Source organism: Podarcis tiliguerta (genome assembly GCF_965153285.1).
Source record: "Podarcis tiliguerta genome assembly, chromosome: 6".
Lineage (NCBI taxonomy): Eukaryota > Metazoa > Chordata > Lepidosauria > Squamata > Lacertidae > Podarcis > Podarcis tiliguerta.
This window is the reverse complement of record NC_139539.1, coordinates 53,599,408-53,617,600: the sequence shown is the minus strand read 5'-3', so window position 1 is coordinate 53,617,600 and position 18,193 is coordinate 53,599,408. Positions and strand designations below refer to the sequence as shown.

Here is an 18,193-nt window from a genome sequence, read left to right as displayed (position 1 = left end):
CATGCAACATCTTTGCTTTTGTGAAGCTGTTAATACAGAAGAAAATCTCCCTTCTAAACTGTTGTGCTCTTGTTTTACAAATTACCAACCTCTTGATGTTAATGGGCAGGGATGGCGAGGGGTGGGTGGGTTATTATGCAGTGTAAGTACCTCTTTGTCACCCTCCACTGACAGAGAATATGTTGGTGGTAGAGGTTGTTCTGTGCTGTGATGGAGGTCCAAGCTGCACCCAATCAGGTGGGTAGCTATCACTGGTGGTCCTTTTGTCAGCAGTAGCCCTGAAGTGGTGTGGTACTGTGCGGCAGGTGAGGGCAGCTGGATACACTTGCTCCAGGCCTCAGAGGGCTAAACTGGCCCCACCAGGGACAGGCTGGTTTTTTTTGTTTTGTTTTGTTTTTTTGCATTTAACACGATATTCTAACAAGACATTTACCCTGGGCCTCAGACAAACTCTGCATGGGCCTAAGTTGCACCAACGGATCCAGAGCTCTGTTGATCCTCCAAGAGACTCAATTCTCAGGTCCCTCGGCTGTGTCAGTCCTATTGCTGGTGCAGGAAGAAGCAACAAAACACCACCACCACACCTTCTGTCCTGACTGGAAGGAGCTAGCAGGGTTTTGAATACAGTGGTGATTCTGCTACTCTGATATTCCCTCACCCAGTTACGATTGTTCTGCTCCATTTTGTTTTAAATCTTTGCAGTCTGTTTGGTACCAGCTTATAGGGCAGCATACAAATGTCATAAACATCATATCTGGTTAATACCACATCTACCAGTTTGAAGAGCAATGCAAATTTATCATTATGGACAACTTAGACTGGAATCCTAAACACAGACAAACTGTGGTCATTTGTTTGCTCTGGGGTACTTTTTACCTTTGCTAGAGGATAGTGTTCACTCAGGTTATTTGTGAACCATATTCTACTCTAGATCAGTGTTTCCCAGATTTGGGTCTCCAGCTGTTTTTTTGGACTACAACTCCCATCATCTCAGCCGCTCTGAGCCCGGCCTTGGCTGGGGAGGGCGGGGTATAAATAAAAATTATTATTATTATTATCATCATCATTATTATTATTATCCCTGATCTAGAGACCCAAGTCTATGAAAACGGCTCTAGTTGAAGGGAACTGGAGGGGGGAGGACAAGAATCAGAGTTGTCTGAGACACCCCCCATCACTTATAGTTTTGTCATTTCGTCCCACTTCAGTACAGTGGTACCTCGGGTTAAGTACTTAATTCGTTCCGGAGGTCCATTCTTAACCTGAAACTTTTCTTAACCTGAAGCACCACTTTAGCTAATGGGGCCTCCTGCTGCTGCTGTGCCGCCGGAGCACAATTTCTGTTCTCATCCTGAAGCAAAGTTCTTAACCCGAGGTACTATTTCTGGGTTAGCGGAGTCTGCAACCTGAAGCGTATGTAACCCGAGGTACCACTGTATACCCTTTCATTTTGCATTGCTTTCAATGGGAGACCCAGCTGCATTTCTGCAGTCTATACTTCTGCATGAATTTTTCAAATCACCATGAATTTTTCAGGCCTTCTTGTTCCTTCTAGGAATTATATTTGCCAAATTTCAAATCAATAGGGAAAAGGGGTCCGTTTTAAAGCAGTGTTCAGATCAGTGTAACTAATAAATCAGAGTTGATCAGAGTAACTAATATTGCTCTCTCAAGTACGAACTACAAGTAATTAACTAAAGGGAATGTGAAAGTTAGGCTAGCAAGAAGTGGAATGGTTTGAAAATGCTTAAATAAATGCAAGAAGCATTTGAGTGTGAACTCTTCTTTCACAAAGACAAAAAGCAGACGAGAGAAACCTGTAAACGCTCACTCTCCAAGGAGAAAGAGTTCACAGAAATCTAAGCCAACCTCCTCACCTCTTGTTTATACTTTCCCAAGTTCTCCCCCTCTCACAACTGTGATTCGAGGTTTCCATATGGAAATAAGGTTTATCAGAATGTTGGACACTTGTTAAAATGTGTTCCAAATTACATTGTTAATCTTCCTTTCCCCAAATATGCTTTCTCCCCAGTCCCTGTATAATGGATTCGTCTGACCTATTCTTGATGAGGGGATGACTTTGAATGAGTATAAAATGAGCAATGAATGAATATATGGCATTAAATAATCATAGAATACATCCAATTGTGCACCACCAGAAAGAGGTATTGGGTGATGGGGTCAGTTTGCTCATCTGCAGAACATCTGGGGTCAATGGAAGTCATGGGAGTGGCAGGGATACAGTTCAGCAAGGGCTACAAGATGGTAGGAGGTTTACAGAGTCCAATGTCTTACCGAGAATCTTTTAAAAAAATAATGCATGTGCTGTCAGAAAATCATTTCTTGGGAAAAGAAAGTGGTGAGAATTCAAAGCTCTTAAACACAGAGAAACATATTGTAAATGTTTTCTATTGAGATTATGTAGTTTAGTTTATTCTGAAAGTGCATCTGAAAATGTTTGCCCACTTGAATCACACATTCCACAGTAAAAATAAAAATCAACGAATATATGCAATACTATTATAAACCCAAAGAAGACTCAACAAATTCTGTTTGATATTCTGTCTACATCATATTTGTATTGCAGCTACTTTAATTTCATATTAATAACATGTTGTGACCAAACAACAACAAAAACCCATTATGTTTGTAGTTTGAAAACAGCATCTGAAATTCAGACATCACCAAATTACTGCTGTAGTTTTTTGCATTCTTGGGAGGTTTTTAAAGTTAGTCTTGTGTGCAAGATATGCCACCCAAGAGTACCCTAAATGAAGTTCACATGGATTTTAAAAATTATTTCTGCAGAAAGGAGGGGAATGGGAATAGATGAACAGATGGGAAAGGGAGATGGGAAATAGTGGAAAAGTCTAATTGGCTAATTGAAGCTAAGAGGCTATTAAAGCTGACCGTGTGGTCTACTGACAATGTACCATAGAGACTGGGGTGTGAGATTGAGGCTGGTTTCTTGTTCCCAGGCTGCTATGGACTGCAAAAAATAAAGTCAAAACATTCTGTACCATAATGATAAGTTCTAGTCAATTAGACTGAGAACTGAAGAATAACATAAAGTGAAAGGACTAAAGGAGGAAAGGACAAGGAAGGAATCTTCTCTTACCCTTACATGCAATCCTCACAGAACTGGATTCATCCACTGTAGGGACTCATGTCTCCAGCTCAACCTGGCAACATGCTCAAATGAATTTCTCAGACTGGAGGAATGCTAGGCTCCAAGCCAGAGATTTTACCCTTTATGTCTTTTATTCCTCAAGGAAGAGGTAGAGCCTTGGGGCGGGGGGGGGGGGGTGAATTTGTTTCCAGAAGCATAAAAGTGGCTTGTTTTGCCCGATCCTGCACTGTACATATAACACATTCATATTATTCCTAAACAACAACAAAAAAGAGCTTTTAGCAGGTGCCAGAAACAGTACAGTGAAAGCAGTAAGTTTCAAAGTGTAGATGCTGCCACGCTGAAGGATTGATCCATTACAAGTGTGGAATGGGTGTTGTATGGCACTTGTGCTAGTTCTGCAGACGAAACTGGTCAAGCAGCCATGTATGGGGTAATGTGGTTAGACCACACCTGGAATACTGTGTCCAGTTCTGGGCACCACAATTTAAGAAGGATATTGACAAGCTGGAGCATGTGCAGAGGTGGGAGACGAAGGTGATAAGGGGTCCGGAAACCAAGCCTTATGAAGAACAGTTGAAGGAATTGGGCTTAGTAAAGAGGAGACTAAGAGGAGATATGATAAGCATCTTCAGATATCTAAAAGGCTGTTGCATGGAGGATGGAGCAAGATTGTTTTCTCCTGCTCTGGAGGTTGGGACCTGAACCAATGGCTTCAAGTTACAAGAAAGAAGATTCCAACTAAACATCAGGAAAAACTTTATGGCACTAATAGCTGATTGACAGTGGAACAGACTCCTGTGAGAGGTGGTAGAGCTATAAGCAGAGGCTGGATGTCCTTCTGTCATGTATTATCTTGCAGTTGAGATTCCAGCATTCCAAGGGGTTCAACTATATGTCCCTTGGGATCCCTTCCAACTCTATCATTCTACAATTCTATGGGACTGAATTGTGTTTTGAGAGGTTGTTTATAAGTCAGCTTGGCAGGTAAAGAAGCACTGTCTTTGCAGTGTGTGTTTCCCCCTTTTCCTAATTAGCACACAATGTAAATGTACATTGCATTATTCCAGTTACAAAGAAATCTGTGTATAGCATATGCTTTGGGTGCATAAGGTCCCTGGTTCAGTCTCCAGCATCTCAAGGAAGGGTAGGGTCTTGCCTGGCACTCTGGAGTGCCGGTTTCTTAACTTTTAACTAAAACACTGAAGGTTATGATATTTCATTTTATTTTTCTTCTGTGCAGAGAGAAACAGCCAGATGTTCTAAAAGGTATAAAAGCTATGGGGACTGCAATCAGGTGGTTAAAGAGGAGATATATATGCAGAAGTGTTTCTAATTAATTGCATCTAGAATAAAAGCAGTTATATCACAGTATCTGAAACTGCTTTGGAAAATGGTTTCAAAATGTTTTTGTGGTTACCCTTCCCCCTGATAAGGGCCGTTCAGTTCCATGTCAAACAAGCAACCCCTTCTTAACCCTAAATTCTTTGGGCAGTGTTAGGTAAAGTGTTGGTCAGCGTCATGTTTCCATTTCTAGAAGGAAACAACAGCAATGTTGATCGAAGGCTGCCATCCCTCAAGTGACTTCAAGGCAGCAGTCCCGAGTGAGGGAAGGCCAATTTATTTATTTATTTTGTGATGACTCACGTAAATGTGGTCATGCATGAGTGGAATGCATGTAAAGGTGTCTGTACATCTTATGGTTAAAATCTATTCAGGGGATAGTAGTGTTGCTTGTCTAGACAGGAAATTGCTGCTTCCAAACATTTTACACCTTGCGCCTCAATGTCCTCCATCAGGAACTTGTGGATTGTGTACAAGCTTTCCCATAAGTTTGTGTGACTGTTCGTGCATGTGTGTTAGGAATACCAAACGTTGTTTCAGTATCATGCTGAAGCCAATGGAGTGGGAGATGATGGATGTTGTTATGAATGGACTCATTTTCATCAAATCACCATTCAGAAGTTTAGTTAGTTCCACAGTGCACATAAGTATTAGTTAGCAATGTACATTTGTAGTCCTAACTAAGGCTCTTGGAGGATATATGTAACTAGAAATATGCTCCAGTATGGCTTCCTCACTTTAGCTGTCATGTACTGCATGGCCTATAGCATGAAAGGGTGGAGCATTTCTGCAGATCTGTGATAAGATATATATTTTCCCCTCTCTATTCAGAAATGCAGCTAAATTTCACATTCTGAATCTGTTCCTGCCAGGCCTAGGTCACATTAGTATTCTACTGGCAGCTGCCTATAGGTAGTAATATTGTTTTGTCCATAACCAGAGGGAACAATCAGACTCAGCCATTCTCCGGCTATAAACCAGCCAAAGTAATTGGGTTTAATTTTAATTTTTGTAATAGCTTTAAATTAATAGAAGCAGCTGCTGCTACAGTGTGTGGGTGTCCTTTTCCAGCAGGCGTAGAACAAAAAGAGGGAAAGACTAAACAATGGTATGTCTAGGACACAGAGGTTAATGCAAGAACTGAGCAATGTCTTTTTCTTATCAAAACCCCCGATTGGCCATATCTAGCACCTTGTCTCTTGTGCTCCTCTGTCTCTCTCCCTTCCTCCCTTTTTAATTCCCAGATAAAATCTAATCTGATTAGGCTCCTGTATGTAAAGATGTTTTGTTGGTATTGAAACACTCAGTCTCCTTTTCCCTTTGACTTGGGAACAGATTAGCACTGACGAAGTGTTAAAAGTGATAAGAATAGATTAACAGCCCCATGAGTCCCATTACAATTATATTTAGGGGGGACAAGCTTTGTATTAAGAGTTTGAACCTTTTCTGAGACTTTGGATTTTTATCGCTCAAGTAAGGGTAGGTTTTCCTCCAGTGAAAGGCACTGGGTTGTGAAATTGACTTATGACTTGTCTTAAATTATAAGTTTCACTATAATATCCAAGCATATAGATAAATAATTTTTGTTAAAACTGTTGACACCCAGATGTTTGACTTTTTCGGACCAGAATGGAAGAGAGCAATAACATCAAAGCATGATTGCAGAAACACACAAGCATGTTACATTAAGAGATTAAAAATAAAATAAAACAGAAGCAACCTGTGCTGTGTGCCATCTACTGTGTGCTACTAGTGTGCTACTAGTAGCAAACTAGTATCAAACAAATCTCAAGTAGCTTTTCCTAGCACTATGAATTGTTTCATTATAATCAATGCACTTTCTCCTGTTGCCAGCATAGAAACAAAGGTTCTGCACTTGCCAATGCACTGTTTGAACTTGCATTGCATTTTGAGGTCTGGGGGCTTCAGTTTATTTACTCACAACCGTATAATCTGTTTGATCTTATGTATAGTGAGAGATACCTGATAGAAATATGTTAAGATATTTCTGGAAGCTATTTGCTTAGCTGGTTGTATTCTAAACCACTGAGCCTCTTGGGCTTGCTGATTGGAAGGTCAGCAGTTCGAATTCGTGCAACTCCTGTTGCTTTGTCCCAGCTTCTGCCAAGCTAGCAAATCGAAGGGACACCAGTGCAAGTAGATAAATAGGTACTGCTGTGGCAGGAAGGTAAATGCTGTTACCGTGCACTCTGGCACTCGTCACGGTGTCCTGTTGCGCCAGAAGTGGTTTAGTCACACGACCCAGAAAGCTGTCTGTAGACAAACGCCGGCTCCCTCGGCTGAAGCGAGATGAGCGCCACAACCCCATAGTTGCCTTTGACTGGACTTAACCGTCCAGGGGTCATTTACCTTAACCTATTCCCCCACCTTCACTGCTATTTACCGTATTTTTTGCTCTATAACACGCACCAGGCCATAACACGCATGTAGTTTTTAGAGGAGGAAAACAAGAAAAAAATATTCTAAACGAAATAGTGGATATATGATTTTTGTGGTTCATGCTATGGCCACAGACATGTGATCTGACAGTGAGTTTGGAGTAGCCCAATGCAAAAATCCTGAGGATCCATGTGGATCCATGCTTTGTAACCATGGAGGAGGGAAGGAAGGGGAACCATGGATCCTCTGCTCATGACTGCTGCAGATCCCACCCGCAGGCATTCGCTCCATAACACGCACAGACATTTCCCCTTACTTTCTAGGAGGAAAAAAGTGAGTGTTATGGTGCAAAAAATACGGTATATCAGATTGAAAACTATAACCCTCTGCCCTTTTGTCTTTGCGGTCTGCAAAAATAATAGTAGCAGTAGTTTCTGGCTGGTTAACATCAGGATCTTTAGTCTGCACAATGTAAATAAAACCAAGAACAACAGTCAAGAGTGGTCCCCTTTATTCACTGGAGTTTAAGAGCCAAAGCAATACGAAGGACAAATAATTTTTATGTCATCTCTAATTAACTGCATCACTGAGTCTTCATTGTATTTTGCCAGGAAGATGTCCGTTTTCTTTGCATACTCCTTAACAGCCGCTAATTGGAAAGACTCTTCTATCATGAGAACTTTCTGTCCTCCATTTCATATTAGCAATGAAAGGCCAAAACTGATCCTCTCCAGTTGTCTCATTTCTCAGAACTATTACCGTAGGACACATTACTACTGCTATGTCTGTAAATCATATTACGTTTTCTTCGCCATCATTGCCTGACGGTAGCTGATTTCTGCTACAAGCATTAGATGGGACCTGTTTATGATATTCCTTAATTGAATAAGCTACTGTCTGCAGGATGATAGTATGCTTTTGCCAAATAGGATTGGAAAATTTGTTGTATTTAATTGCAAGACCCTTGTGGAGTCTGTCCAGGCAGATAAAGGTGTACAGCCAGTACCCACAGCCTGCCTGCCTAGGGAATGGTCTTTTACTCACCCTTCCAAGATTGCTACATAATCATATTGAATTATTGTGCTAGTGCATAGATGCTGCACAGAACAAGGTTCTCTCGTTCAAATTAAATAAGAAATCTACTGTGTTTCCCCCCTCTTACTTCCAGAGCCGACACCTGCATTGCCTTATGATGAGGTTTTATTTTATTTATTCTAACTATTAAGATTTTTCATAAAATATTGACAATTTATGCAAAAAACAAGAAGGAACAGCAGCAATATAGAAGGAAAGGCTGCAGTCCTATAGCCACTTGACTTAATACCTCACTGAAGACCCCACTGAACTTAATAGGTCTGTCTTCTGAGTAGACATACCTAGGATTGTGACGTATGGTAAAGCAGAGGTGAAGTTTTTCAAAGAACTAGAGTGATCCAGATTTCAGTTGTCAGAGTTTTAACTTCCTTCTGCATTAAGCTTGGAAGGTGGTGGATGATAACATGGAAAATGGAGGTGGATTATCTACATACGAAACCTGATTCAGATTTATTCCTCTGCAGTCAGAGCCATAGAGCCATTATGTCAGGGAAGAGAGACTCCCCATTCGCCATATATGTACAACTTCACTGTTGCATTTAATTTAGCCAATGGATTTTGATTGTGGCATTTGTCTTATCTTTTAGGCAAAGGCTGCCACCCAAAAACGTGTATTATTATCGCTGCCCTGATCACAGGAAGAACTACGTTATGTCATTTGCTTTCTGCTTTGATCGAGAGGATGACATATACCAGTTCGCTTACTGCTACCCATACACTTACACACGGCTTCAGCATTATCTTGATAATTTACAGAAGAGGAGCATGGACTACTACTGCAGAGAACTTCTGGGACTTAGTGTGGTGAGTAATAAATGCATTTGCATATTTCCTTATTGATCCCTGGACCATAATGGCAATACAGTAGCATTCATCATCTAAGCTGATGCACCCAACATGTATTTGTTTTGTTGCTATCAAGGACACAACAGAGCTTAGCTTCACTGTGAAATATATGCAAATACAGGTTCTCATAAAGAATTATGACTGTGACATGGAGAAATTGCCACGTAGTTTGAATTTGCCTCCAAAGATATTAAAAGAAAAATGTAAACAAGAAGAAAAACATTCTGGCATGGATTTTATTGCTAACACCTTTACTCTCCCATCCTCTCCCTCCACATTCACCATGATTCTGTTACCAAAGTAATGTGTTTCTCCAAAATGGGATGTTACTTTGCGTGGGCATATGTAAAACATGCCCATGTTGTGTCCAGCATTTATACTTCCTGTTGCAACTGCCACTGTTGTTAACAACAAAACTATTTAGGCTTGCCTCTGCTCAGTTTTGCCAGAGCTAGCTACATAATTCTAGTATCAAAAAGTATGGCCTGCATTACAACTGGTGGCCACCAAGATCAGGCACTGATATGTACCAAGACTGGTTAGGGCCAACCAATGAGGTGCAGAGGACTCTGGAAGTATGGTATTACAATTGAACCGTCAAGTCAAAGGGAGGGAGCCCATTGATGATATTCCACTCAGGTTCCCATGAAACCTGAAGTTGGGTCTCAATAAGGAAAATCCCAGGCATACATATGGATGTTTATATTACCCCTCATGAATCCTGTCCAGTCTGTTCCTTTTCCATGTCAAAAGGGTACTTTTCTTACTATAAAGTAATGCAGGACTTGTATTAGGTAGGATTGGTTGAGTTGAAGATCATCATTGTCCAAAAGCTGTAAATGCTATAAATGGTCCTTTTATAAATTCTAGAGTTTATACTACACGTTTATCAGCTGCTTCCTTGATTAATAAAAAAGTGCAAAAAGTAGAATATTGTTTCAAGTTTATCAGAGTGGAAACTTAAACAAAGATAAATTCAGAAAGAATAAAACTGTTGGAGCATTCTATTCTATGCTTCCCTACATGAGAGTCAAAATTTAAAAGGGGGAGGGAAGGAGAGGGCAAATTACATAAAAGGAAAATGAAGTTGTTATTGTGATACTGACAATGTTTAAATGTCCATCTTGGAGGATGCATATATCTGTAGTCTTTTCTTTTATTTTCTTTCTTGATTGAGCACAAACATTGGCATAATGTTCAAAACAATCATGAAACTCCTTATAATGGAGGCACAAAGATTTTATTTTTTCTCTTTCTACATAGCTACATATGTTGAAATAATGGCTTTAGAGTACATTGGGTCGTACCCAATTATTTGTGATATAGCTGCAATGCAAAAATAGCTTGTGTTCAAAATATGGTATAAGAATTTACTAAGTTATCATTCTAAATATTGACTTCGAGTCAGATATGTTTAAGCTGATGCAGTGGGCTTCTGCTAGGCTAGTGGATTTTTTTAATAAAAAAAACTTTAATAAAAAAAACTTTTGTTCTTCAAGCAGGTTTTCCCCCATCCTCTCCACCATCATATCGCAAACATCTTTTTAAGCTTGCTTTTCCTTAGCAGTTGGCCATATGGCATTGTGGAGTGGGGAGTTATATGGTAGATTTTTAATTGTGGACTTATAGAGCTAATTTCACGGTTCTATGGGTTATGGTCATTATAGCTTGGTTTTTCTGTAACAGGCATATTGAGTGATGGAGGATTTGCAACAGAGCTACTCCATTTTTTATCACAAAAAACCAACATCTACTACTGCACAACTGTTGAACCTTGCTCTCTGTCAAAGCTTGGCAAATAATGTAGTACTTTTAAAATAATCCTAGCTTTTCTTCATGTGACATTTTCCTAGAAAGCTTAAAAATGTGAGTTAAAGATTTTACAGTGTTTGTTGCTCATGCTCAGTTTTAAGAGGTTGAGAAAAGGTGAGCTCCCCTCCCACTCCCTTGGTTATCTTGAACAACTTAAATTATCAGTGTTTGAGAGAGTTCATTGAAAGCAGATGCTTTCTGTTGGGTAATAGATTAAAGTTGCAGCATATAAAGGAGACAGAATAAGGTTATTATACCCAGAGATTGGTGAGTCACTCATCATGCTGCATTAATATTTTGACACTAATCACATTTATACTTTTTCTCCTCTGAAAACTTCCACAATTAAATCCATAAATGCTTCCTGAAATTCTTTGAAAATTAAAAATGGAACAGCAGTACAGGACATGCAATTTCCATTAGATTACCAAAGTTCACAGTGGTTGTAGAGCCAAATGGCACATGTTCTTTTTGCTAGCATGAAGATAAGCAGATCTGAGTCTACTTTTTATGTCTGAGAGCTTTTGAGCATTAAAATTCTGTGAAATGATCTCAAGAATATGCAATCCTACAAGCTTGGTACCATGGCAGATACCCATTTGGTACCATTTATACTGACATGATTGTTGTGCCTTAGAGTGGTTGGTTTTTTAAAAAGAAAAAAATCAGCCAGGTAATTAGTGGCAAATCAGTTATTATAGCTTTGGCATAGTATTATAACTATGTCAAATGATTTTTTTAAAACAATATTTATATAGAGCTTGGTTGTAAAAACAAACAAATCTCTAAGGGGTTTACAAAAATATAAAATAAAACTTTTAAAAACAGGTGTTTAAAAACATTCAAAATACGATTAAAATAAACAGTAGCTTAAAAAGAGATAAAATACACATAACTTCTACATTTCTGAATAGGCTTGCCTTAAAAAAACAATGTATTAAGCAGGTGCTGAAAAGAATACAGAGTATAGCAAATCATAATCTTACAGCAATCAAAATACTGTGCAAAGATGACCCTGTCTCCTAGGCAGTGATTGCACTGAAATTTTATCCTCAGTCATTTGGGGGCTACTTAATTTCAGAAAGATGCAACATTAATGTTGCTTCAGAAACAGCAATATGTGAATAGCTAAGCAAAATAGAAGCAGCATGTCATTCTTTATGGTGCAATCCACTGTATAGTCATGAAAACATGATGCATTTTTAAATTCTTTTGCTGGGTCCTTTCCGGGAGTTTCCAGGTGTTCAGATGACGTCTTCAAATACAGTAATGGGCAGTAATAGTTTTCTAGGGGTATTAATGATGAGAAGGAAGCCAACTACAAGTTATTGACAGATCCATTTCAGTTTTTTGATTCAGCTATTATCTACCTGTTGCTTTATTCTGCTGTAAGCCTGGTATATAGGACTAGATGGCCTTTTAAATTTAAATGAAAGATGAGGAACCTATGGACTTCCAGATATTGTTGTGTAACAACTCCCATCATTCCTGAGCATTGGTTTTGCTGGTGGTGGCTGAAGGGAGTTGTAGTCCAATATCTGGATGGTCACATTTTCCCCATCCTTCTTTTAAATCCTTCCACCGTTTGGTTTTGTGATTGCTAAATACGTAAGTACATACTGTTAATTAATTCTTGTACTGTGCATAGAGACATGGACATAAGATTGCTCTGTCCATTGAAGCACCTCAATCAGTAGAGGGTGAGACTCTTAATCTCAGGGTAATGATTCAAACCCCACGTTGGGCAAAAGATTCCTGCATTGCAGGGGGTTGGACTAGATCACCCTTGTGGCCCCTTCCAACTTTATAGTTCTATGAAACAGCTATGAAATATAGAAACACATACATCTGTATGTACTACAACATCATTGGGGCTCTGGCTTGGGGCAGACTTCTTTCTTCTTCTTCTTCTTCTTCTTCTTCTTCTTCTTCTTCTTCTTCTTCACAAACTCTTCACCATAAGGTTCCAGGTCAACTTACAACATTAAAGCACAAGATTAAAAACAGTTTAAAACAGCTTAAAATCACAAAAAATAAAATATCCTGTTATCCTTTTTTTTTTTTTTAAAAAAAGGAGAGATTATGTTTTATAAGAATTAGGGGAATGGAAGGTTGTTTGAATTTTATTTGATTTTACCCTATGCAGAACTATCTAAGCATATATTGGGGATACTGACCTGTCTGATGATCTCTACCTATGTTTTTCTGTAGTCATAAAAATGGGAGAGTTACTAAATGTTCTAGTAGAGTCTAGCATACTTTCATTATCCCAATAAATAAATAAAAATTGTGTGATCAAAGGTGTAAAAAAATTACAAGAACTGTGTCATGTTTCTTCAAGTGATAGTCTTATGCCAAATGACCACAGAATGAAGTCTGTTTAGTGACTTCTCCTTTCCCCCCAGTAGGCTTTGTTGTACTGTCCTCCTTACAAACGCTGCAGGTTACGAGCTCCACTAACCCGGAAGTAGATGCTCCCGGTTGTGAACATTGCCCGGGATGCAAGCGGAAGTTGCACGTCGGCAGCGCAGCAGCAGCAGGAGGTGCCATTAGTGAAAGCGCACCTCATGTTACAAGCAGTTCCGGCTTAAGAACGGACCTCCGGAACAAATTAAGTTCGTAACCGGAGGTACCACTGTATTGCTAATACCCCCAAAGCACTTCTAGGTTTGTCACCACTAATTCCTGGTGCTCTGCAAACATCATCAAAGTGGCTATAAAGAAATAATATGGCCACAGTCTGTCATTCACAAAACCTTGGGTTATTTTATATATGAAAATCACTCCTCTAGGGATTGTTCTGTGTTTGATTGGTTATAGTATAAAACAACGAAAAGTCCTTCAGTCACAATTTATGGTTCGTTTAGAAACACAGGTTTGTTTGTGTGTTGTTGTTTTTTTAAATTATCAGTAAAGTTTGCAGGTCATCCCTGCCCTCTCCCTCAAATTCACACTTTCCCTGTTCTGAACTCATTGAAAAAAAAGCATGGAACTGGGTGAAGTTTCAGGGAAGTTTGAACTTAATGGCTCTGCTGGGATGAGAAAGCAGAATCAACTGCAGATTGTTATAACCCATTTTATGGCAGGAAAACCTGCTGGAGGGAATAATGATCAATGGACTGTGTGTTATGCTGTTTACTGTCAATCTATACAAGCCTATTTTGTATAAGCCTATTAAAAGAACCGGCTGTGATGCTGTTTCTACATTAGTATAAGATAGTTAACTACATCTTTCGCTTACTATTTGCTTGACTGTACTCAAGGACAAACAAATGATGCACAGTTGGTAAAGAAAAGAATGAGCAACAGATGCCGTGTCCTAGAATGCCTTGAAACCATCTAAACTGCACCTTTCAGGAATTTGATATCCATATTTTTCTCTTGAATATTGAGCAATAATTTGTTGACTATCAGATTGGAAAGAAGGGTTAAATCAAAATTTCAGAAGTAATTGGCATTGCAAAATTTTGCTAATTCAGATTATTTTGATCTATTTTTCCTTCTTGGAAATATTGAACTGTTATAGTCTGTGGGATTGTGATATTCTGGAACTAGGAACCATTATATAAACTATCAGTACAGGACTCCTGACACGCTAGGACTGTAGCAAACAAGTTCACCTTTGATTTGCCAGGTGTCCTCTATTTGTGAGGTGCATTTGGGAATGGTTTATAGAATTTGGACTAATGATGCTGGTGGAGAAGGTTTGACGTGGGAACTTGAAGTATGAAAAGTCTTACTCCACTATGAGTGAGTTCAGGCCCTCCAGAATTTTGGTTTGGGCTTGATTTTTTTCATGGTTCACATTCCCCAACCATCACTGCCTGCAAGTCTGCTATCCCTCTCTGGTTTCCTTTCCCCAAACTTACTTGGAAAACACTCCCTAGGAAGGGCAGTGGCAACAGCAAACTCTCTCCCCCCTGTCAATCTTTCTCCATCTACCAAAGCACAACTGGATTCAGGAGCCATAGGGAGCTATGTTTCTCAGTCTGGGAAGCTGTTCTTGCATCTTTCTGTTAGGTATCCTGGCAGAATGAGGTACAAAAGAGGAGAGAAAGTTGCTGGTGTTCTTGCCACTCTCCCTTTGCCAAGTGAGTTCATAAAAATGAAAGGGGAATTTGTAGGGTTTCGGTGTTCATGGGGTGGAGTGATCATGGAGGGTTAGTACAAGGCTCATCCACATGCTTTTTTCAAGCTCTTTGAAAAGCCTTTGAGAGCCAGTGTGGCGTAGTGGTTAAGAGCAGTAGTCTCGTAATCTGGGGAACCGGGTTCACGTCTCCGCTCCTCCACATGCAGCTGCTGGGTGACCTTGGGCTAGTCACACTTCTCTGAAGTCTCTCAGCCCCACTCACCTCACAGAGTGTTTGTTGTGGGGGAGGAAGGGAAAGGAAAATGTTAGCCGCTTTGAGACTCCTTCGGGTAGTGACAAAGCGGGATATCAAATCCAAACTCTTCTTCTTCTTTGTGTGGGGTTTCAATTCTTCAGAAAAAGCTAATCCACTGAAGTGAGTCCAGGAAAAGTTTGCCCATCAGCGAGCAGTAATCCATGTCCCAGTATATATATTTGTATGCCAGTTGTGTTTTCTTCTAAAGGATTGCAGGGTAGATTTACCAAAAACATGAAGGAGATGCTTGTTTGTTCAGCTTGGTACTAATTTTATTAGTAAAGAAGGCCACCTCCAGTGAAATCTGTGATCTTAACTCAATCTTTCACTCTGCAAATTATTAGGGAGATGATTATTTTGGGTAGTGACTGAGAGACTGAAAGACTACCTGGTTACATTTGGTGTTAAAAGTTCTATGTGACCTGAATAATTTCTGTGTAGAAGGCAAGTTAATAAGAGCTAAAGACCTGGTGGTTTAGAAGTGAAAGGATTATCTCTGAGTGTAGCACAGTCTGGTTTCAGGTTAGGTGCAGCCTTGAAATATCAGAACAGCATATGATCTGTTAAATTGAATGGAACTCCACTGCCTTACACGTGTGTTTTAATGATTATGCTTCCATTTTAAGGAGCAGTCTTGCCAACCCTAAATATTTAAAACAAATCACTGACTCCATGTTTCCATTATACCAATGTTACCCTTGCAGCAGTCACTCTCATCCTGAAAACTAGAAATCTTTTTTATTTGTAAGAAAAGCATGATTCTCAGGCTTTTGTTAGCTGATGATTGAGATAAAATAGCCCCCCAAAGCAAGGCGTGAGTTACATTTTACAAGAGAAAGATAGTACAAATGGAATTTTATTAGAGCATTTTTTCTTACTTTAAGAAAGTATGTTTTTTATTTCTTATACATTTCTCAGGTTCACATTTTACAAAGTGCTTAATAAAATGTTATTTGCTTTATAATATTCTAAAGGTTGTTTTATAGCTTATAAATTTCTACTTGACCTCAATTTCCTGTATGTAAGTAGATTATACTACTGCCTTAATATACATCATGCAGTTTTAAAAGGAAATCTGTTTCAGCTACAGTTCCACATAGCTGAGGATGACATTTAAATATTAATCAGCTTTGTTTATAACAGTACAAGCTGTATAGCTTTACAGTATACAAACTATTATTTTTTATAATTTTAAATATGATAGAATCTTCTATTTGGTTCCCAGAAAGTATCTGATAAACATTCATAAGCTCAGAGCCAAACAAGTTTCAGATTTGTGTTGAATGTAAATAGCAACTGTGGGGGATTGGGGCTAGCAGTATTGGAACCATGGAGATGGGAGAGAGGGTTAACCATTTCCTTACCTGCTATGGTCCCAATGAAAATCAGACCCATTAGCACTAATGGGGGTATCACTCTTAATGCAAATAGTAGCTCTGCTAGAGGATTTTATCAGAACCACAGCTGGGGACAAGAGTTAAATTCTTCTACCCCCTTGCATGGTGTGATATTGTGTGATAGTCCTTTAAGAAACACACAGCTCCTGAGTTAATAGCAGGCCTAGCTGTCCTTGGATGAGTTCCAGCAATCGTCTGCCACACTGGCCTGTCCAGGGTCCTGTGCCTTGTCTTGCTTTCCATGATCTGTTATAGCCTACCTATGTCTGCTCATCCAGTAAGGGTGACTGCCTCAATCAGACCACCAGGACACGGGTGGCGCTGTGGTCTAAACCATAGAGCCTAGGGCTTGCCAATCAGAAGGTCAGCGGTTCGAATCCCCACGACGGGGTGAGCTCCCATTGTTCGGTCCCTGCTCCTGCCCACCTAGCAGTTCGAAAGCACATCAAAGTGCAAGTAGATAAGTAGGTACCACTCTGGCAGGAAGGTAAGTGCTGTTTCCGTGCGCTTCTCTGGTTTCGCCAGAAGCAGCTTAATCATGCTGGCCACATGACCTGGAAGCTGTCTGTGGACAAACACTGGCTCCCTCGGCCTATAGAGTGAGAGGAGTGCCTCAACCCCAGAGTCATGCGCGCCTGGACCTAACAGTCAGGGGTACCTTTACCTTTATGTCTGCTCATCCAGTAAGGGTGACTGCTTCAACCTGATCACCAGGAGCTTAGTTGAGACAGAACACCTGAGCAGTAGTGGGAGAAGAGTGGCTACAAATCTTTCAGTGTGCTGATTGTTTATAAGCTATGTAGGAAGATTGACACTATAGAAAATTGTTGATTCTACTAGCTTTTTAAAAAATTCAATGCCAGAAAAGTAGAGAAGTTGAAAGTTTATTTTAAATTAATATGTATAGTAGATAATGATATGTGGGTGAACTCAAAAAGTCCATTGTGGGCAGAGAGAAACAGACAATGATTCAATTAGGTCACAGAGAAACAGGCCAGATTTCAAAGGTTGCTGCCAGATGAAGGACACACACCTTTTGGTCTGATTCAAGAACAATATTTCTCACTGTGCAATCAGCATGGATTTGAGTTTTGGCATGTCTGACAAGTGCTTCAACATGTGTCTGATCATGACTTGCAGCACTTCTATGCAGGTTTAGTCAGAAGTAAGCCTCACTAAGTGCCACAGGACTTACTAAATAGTGTGTTTAGGATTATAGCTATAGGGTTGGATCCAAAGGTACCCTTCTGTTTACTGCTGAGGCTCTCACTAATGGAAAGGGGGAGGCATCTCCCCCCCCCAATACTCAATTTCAGACCAGCCCCCAACTTGAATGGGTCCATGTTAATCTCAACTAGGTAGGCAAATTACTACATTTTTGCCTTGCCCCTGGCCAGTTAGGCTGCAAATTCATAACTTGTCCAAGGATTAAGCACACCACACCACACTGACTCATTCCCATTGAACTGACACTTGAAGGAATTTATTCTCACATTCATGAAAGTGCAGAAAGAATTCCCTCAATATGAGTTACACAAACGTAGCAATCAGAAGACATCCATTTGTATCAACAAACTTGTGTAGGTCTTCATTCAATATAATATCCCACAGTGAAACACATTCAATGTCCTCTTTTCCCCTTTTGCAATTTCAAGATCCTGGAATGATTGACTGGATAAGGACTAAATATTTAATGTGTGGAGTTACGTTAACTGGGTCTTTGATCTGAACCTTCTCAAAAGCATCTTAAAAGCTCTTCAAAAACTAGTTTGTATTTCATTATA

The 18,193-nt window shown here is 39.7% G+C and overlaps 1 protein-coding gene across 2 annotated transcripts in view; it reads left to right on the top strand.

Moving 5' to 3' along the window:
- The window catches only part of BEND5 (BEN domain containing 5), a 706,924-nt gene that overhangs the window by 238,468 nt on the left and 450,263 nt on the right, over window positions 1-18,193 (top strand). For both annotated transcript variants that reach the window (XM_083447871.1, XM_083447875.1), the window contains exon 5: window positions 8,557-8,773. In XM_083447871.1, coding sequence (XP_083303997.1) covers window positions 8,557-8,773 — 217 coding nt within the window. The remainder of the gene's footprint in view (window positions 1-8,556; window positions 8,774-18,193) is intronic.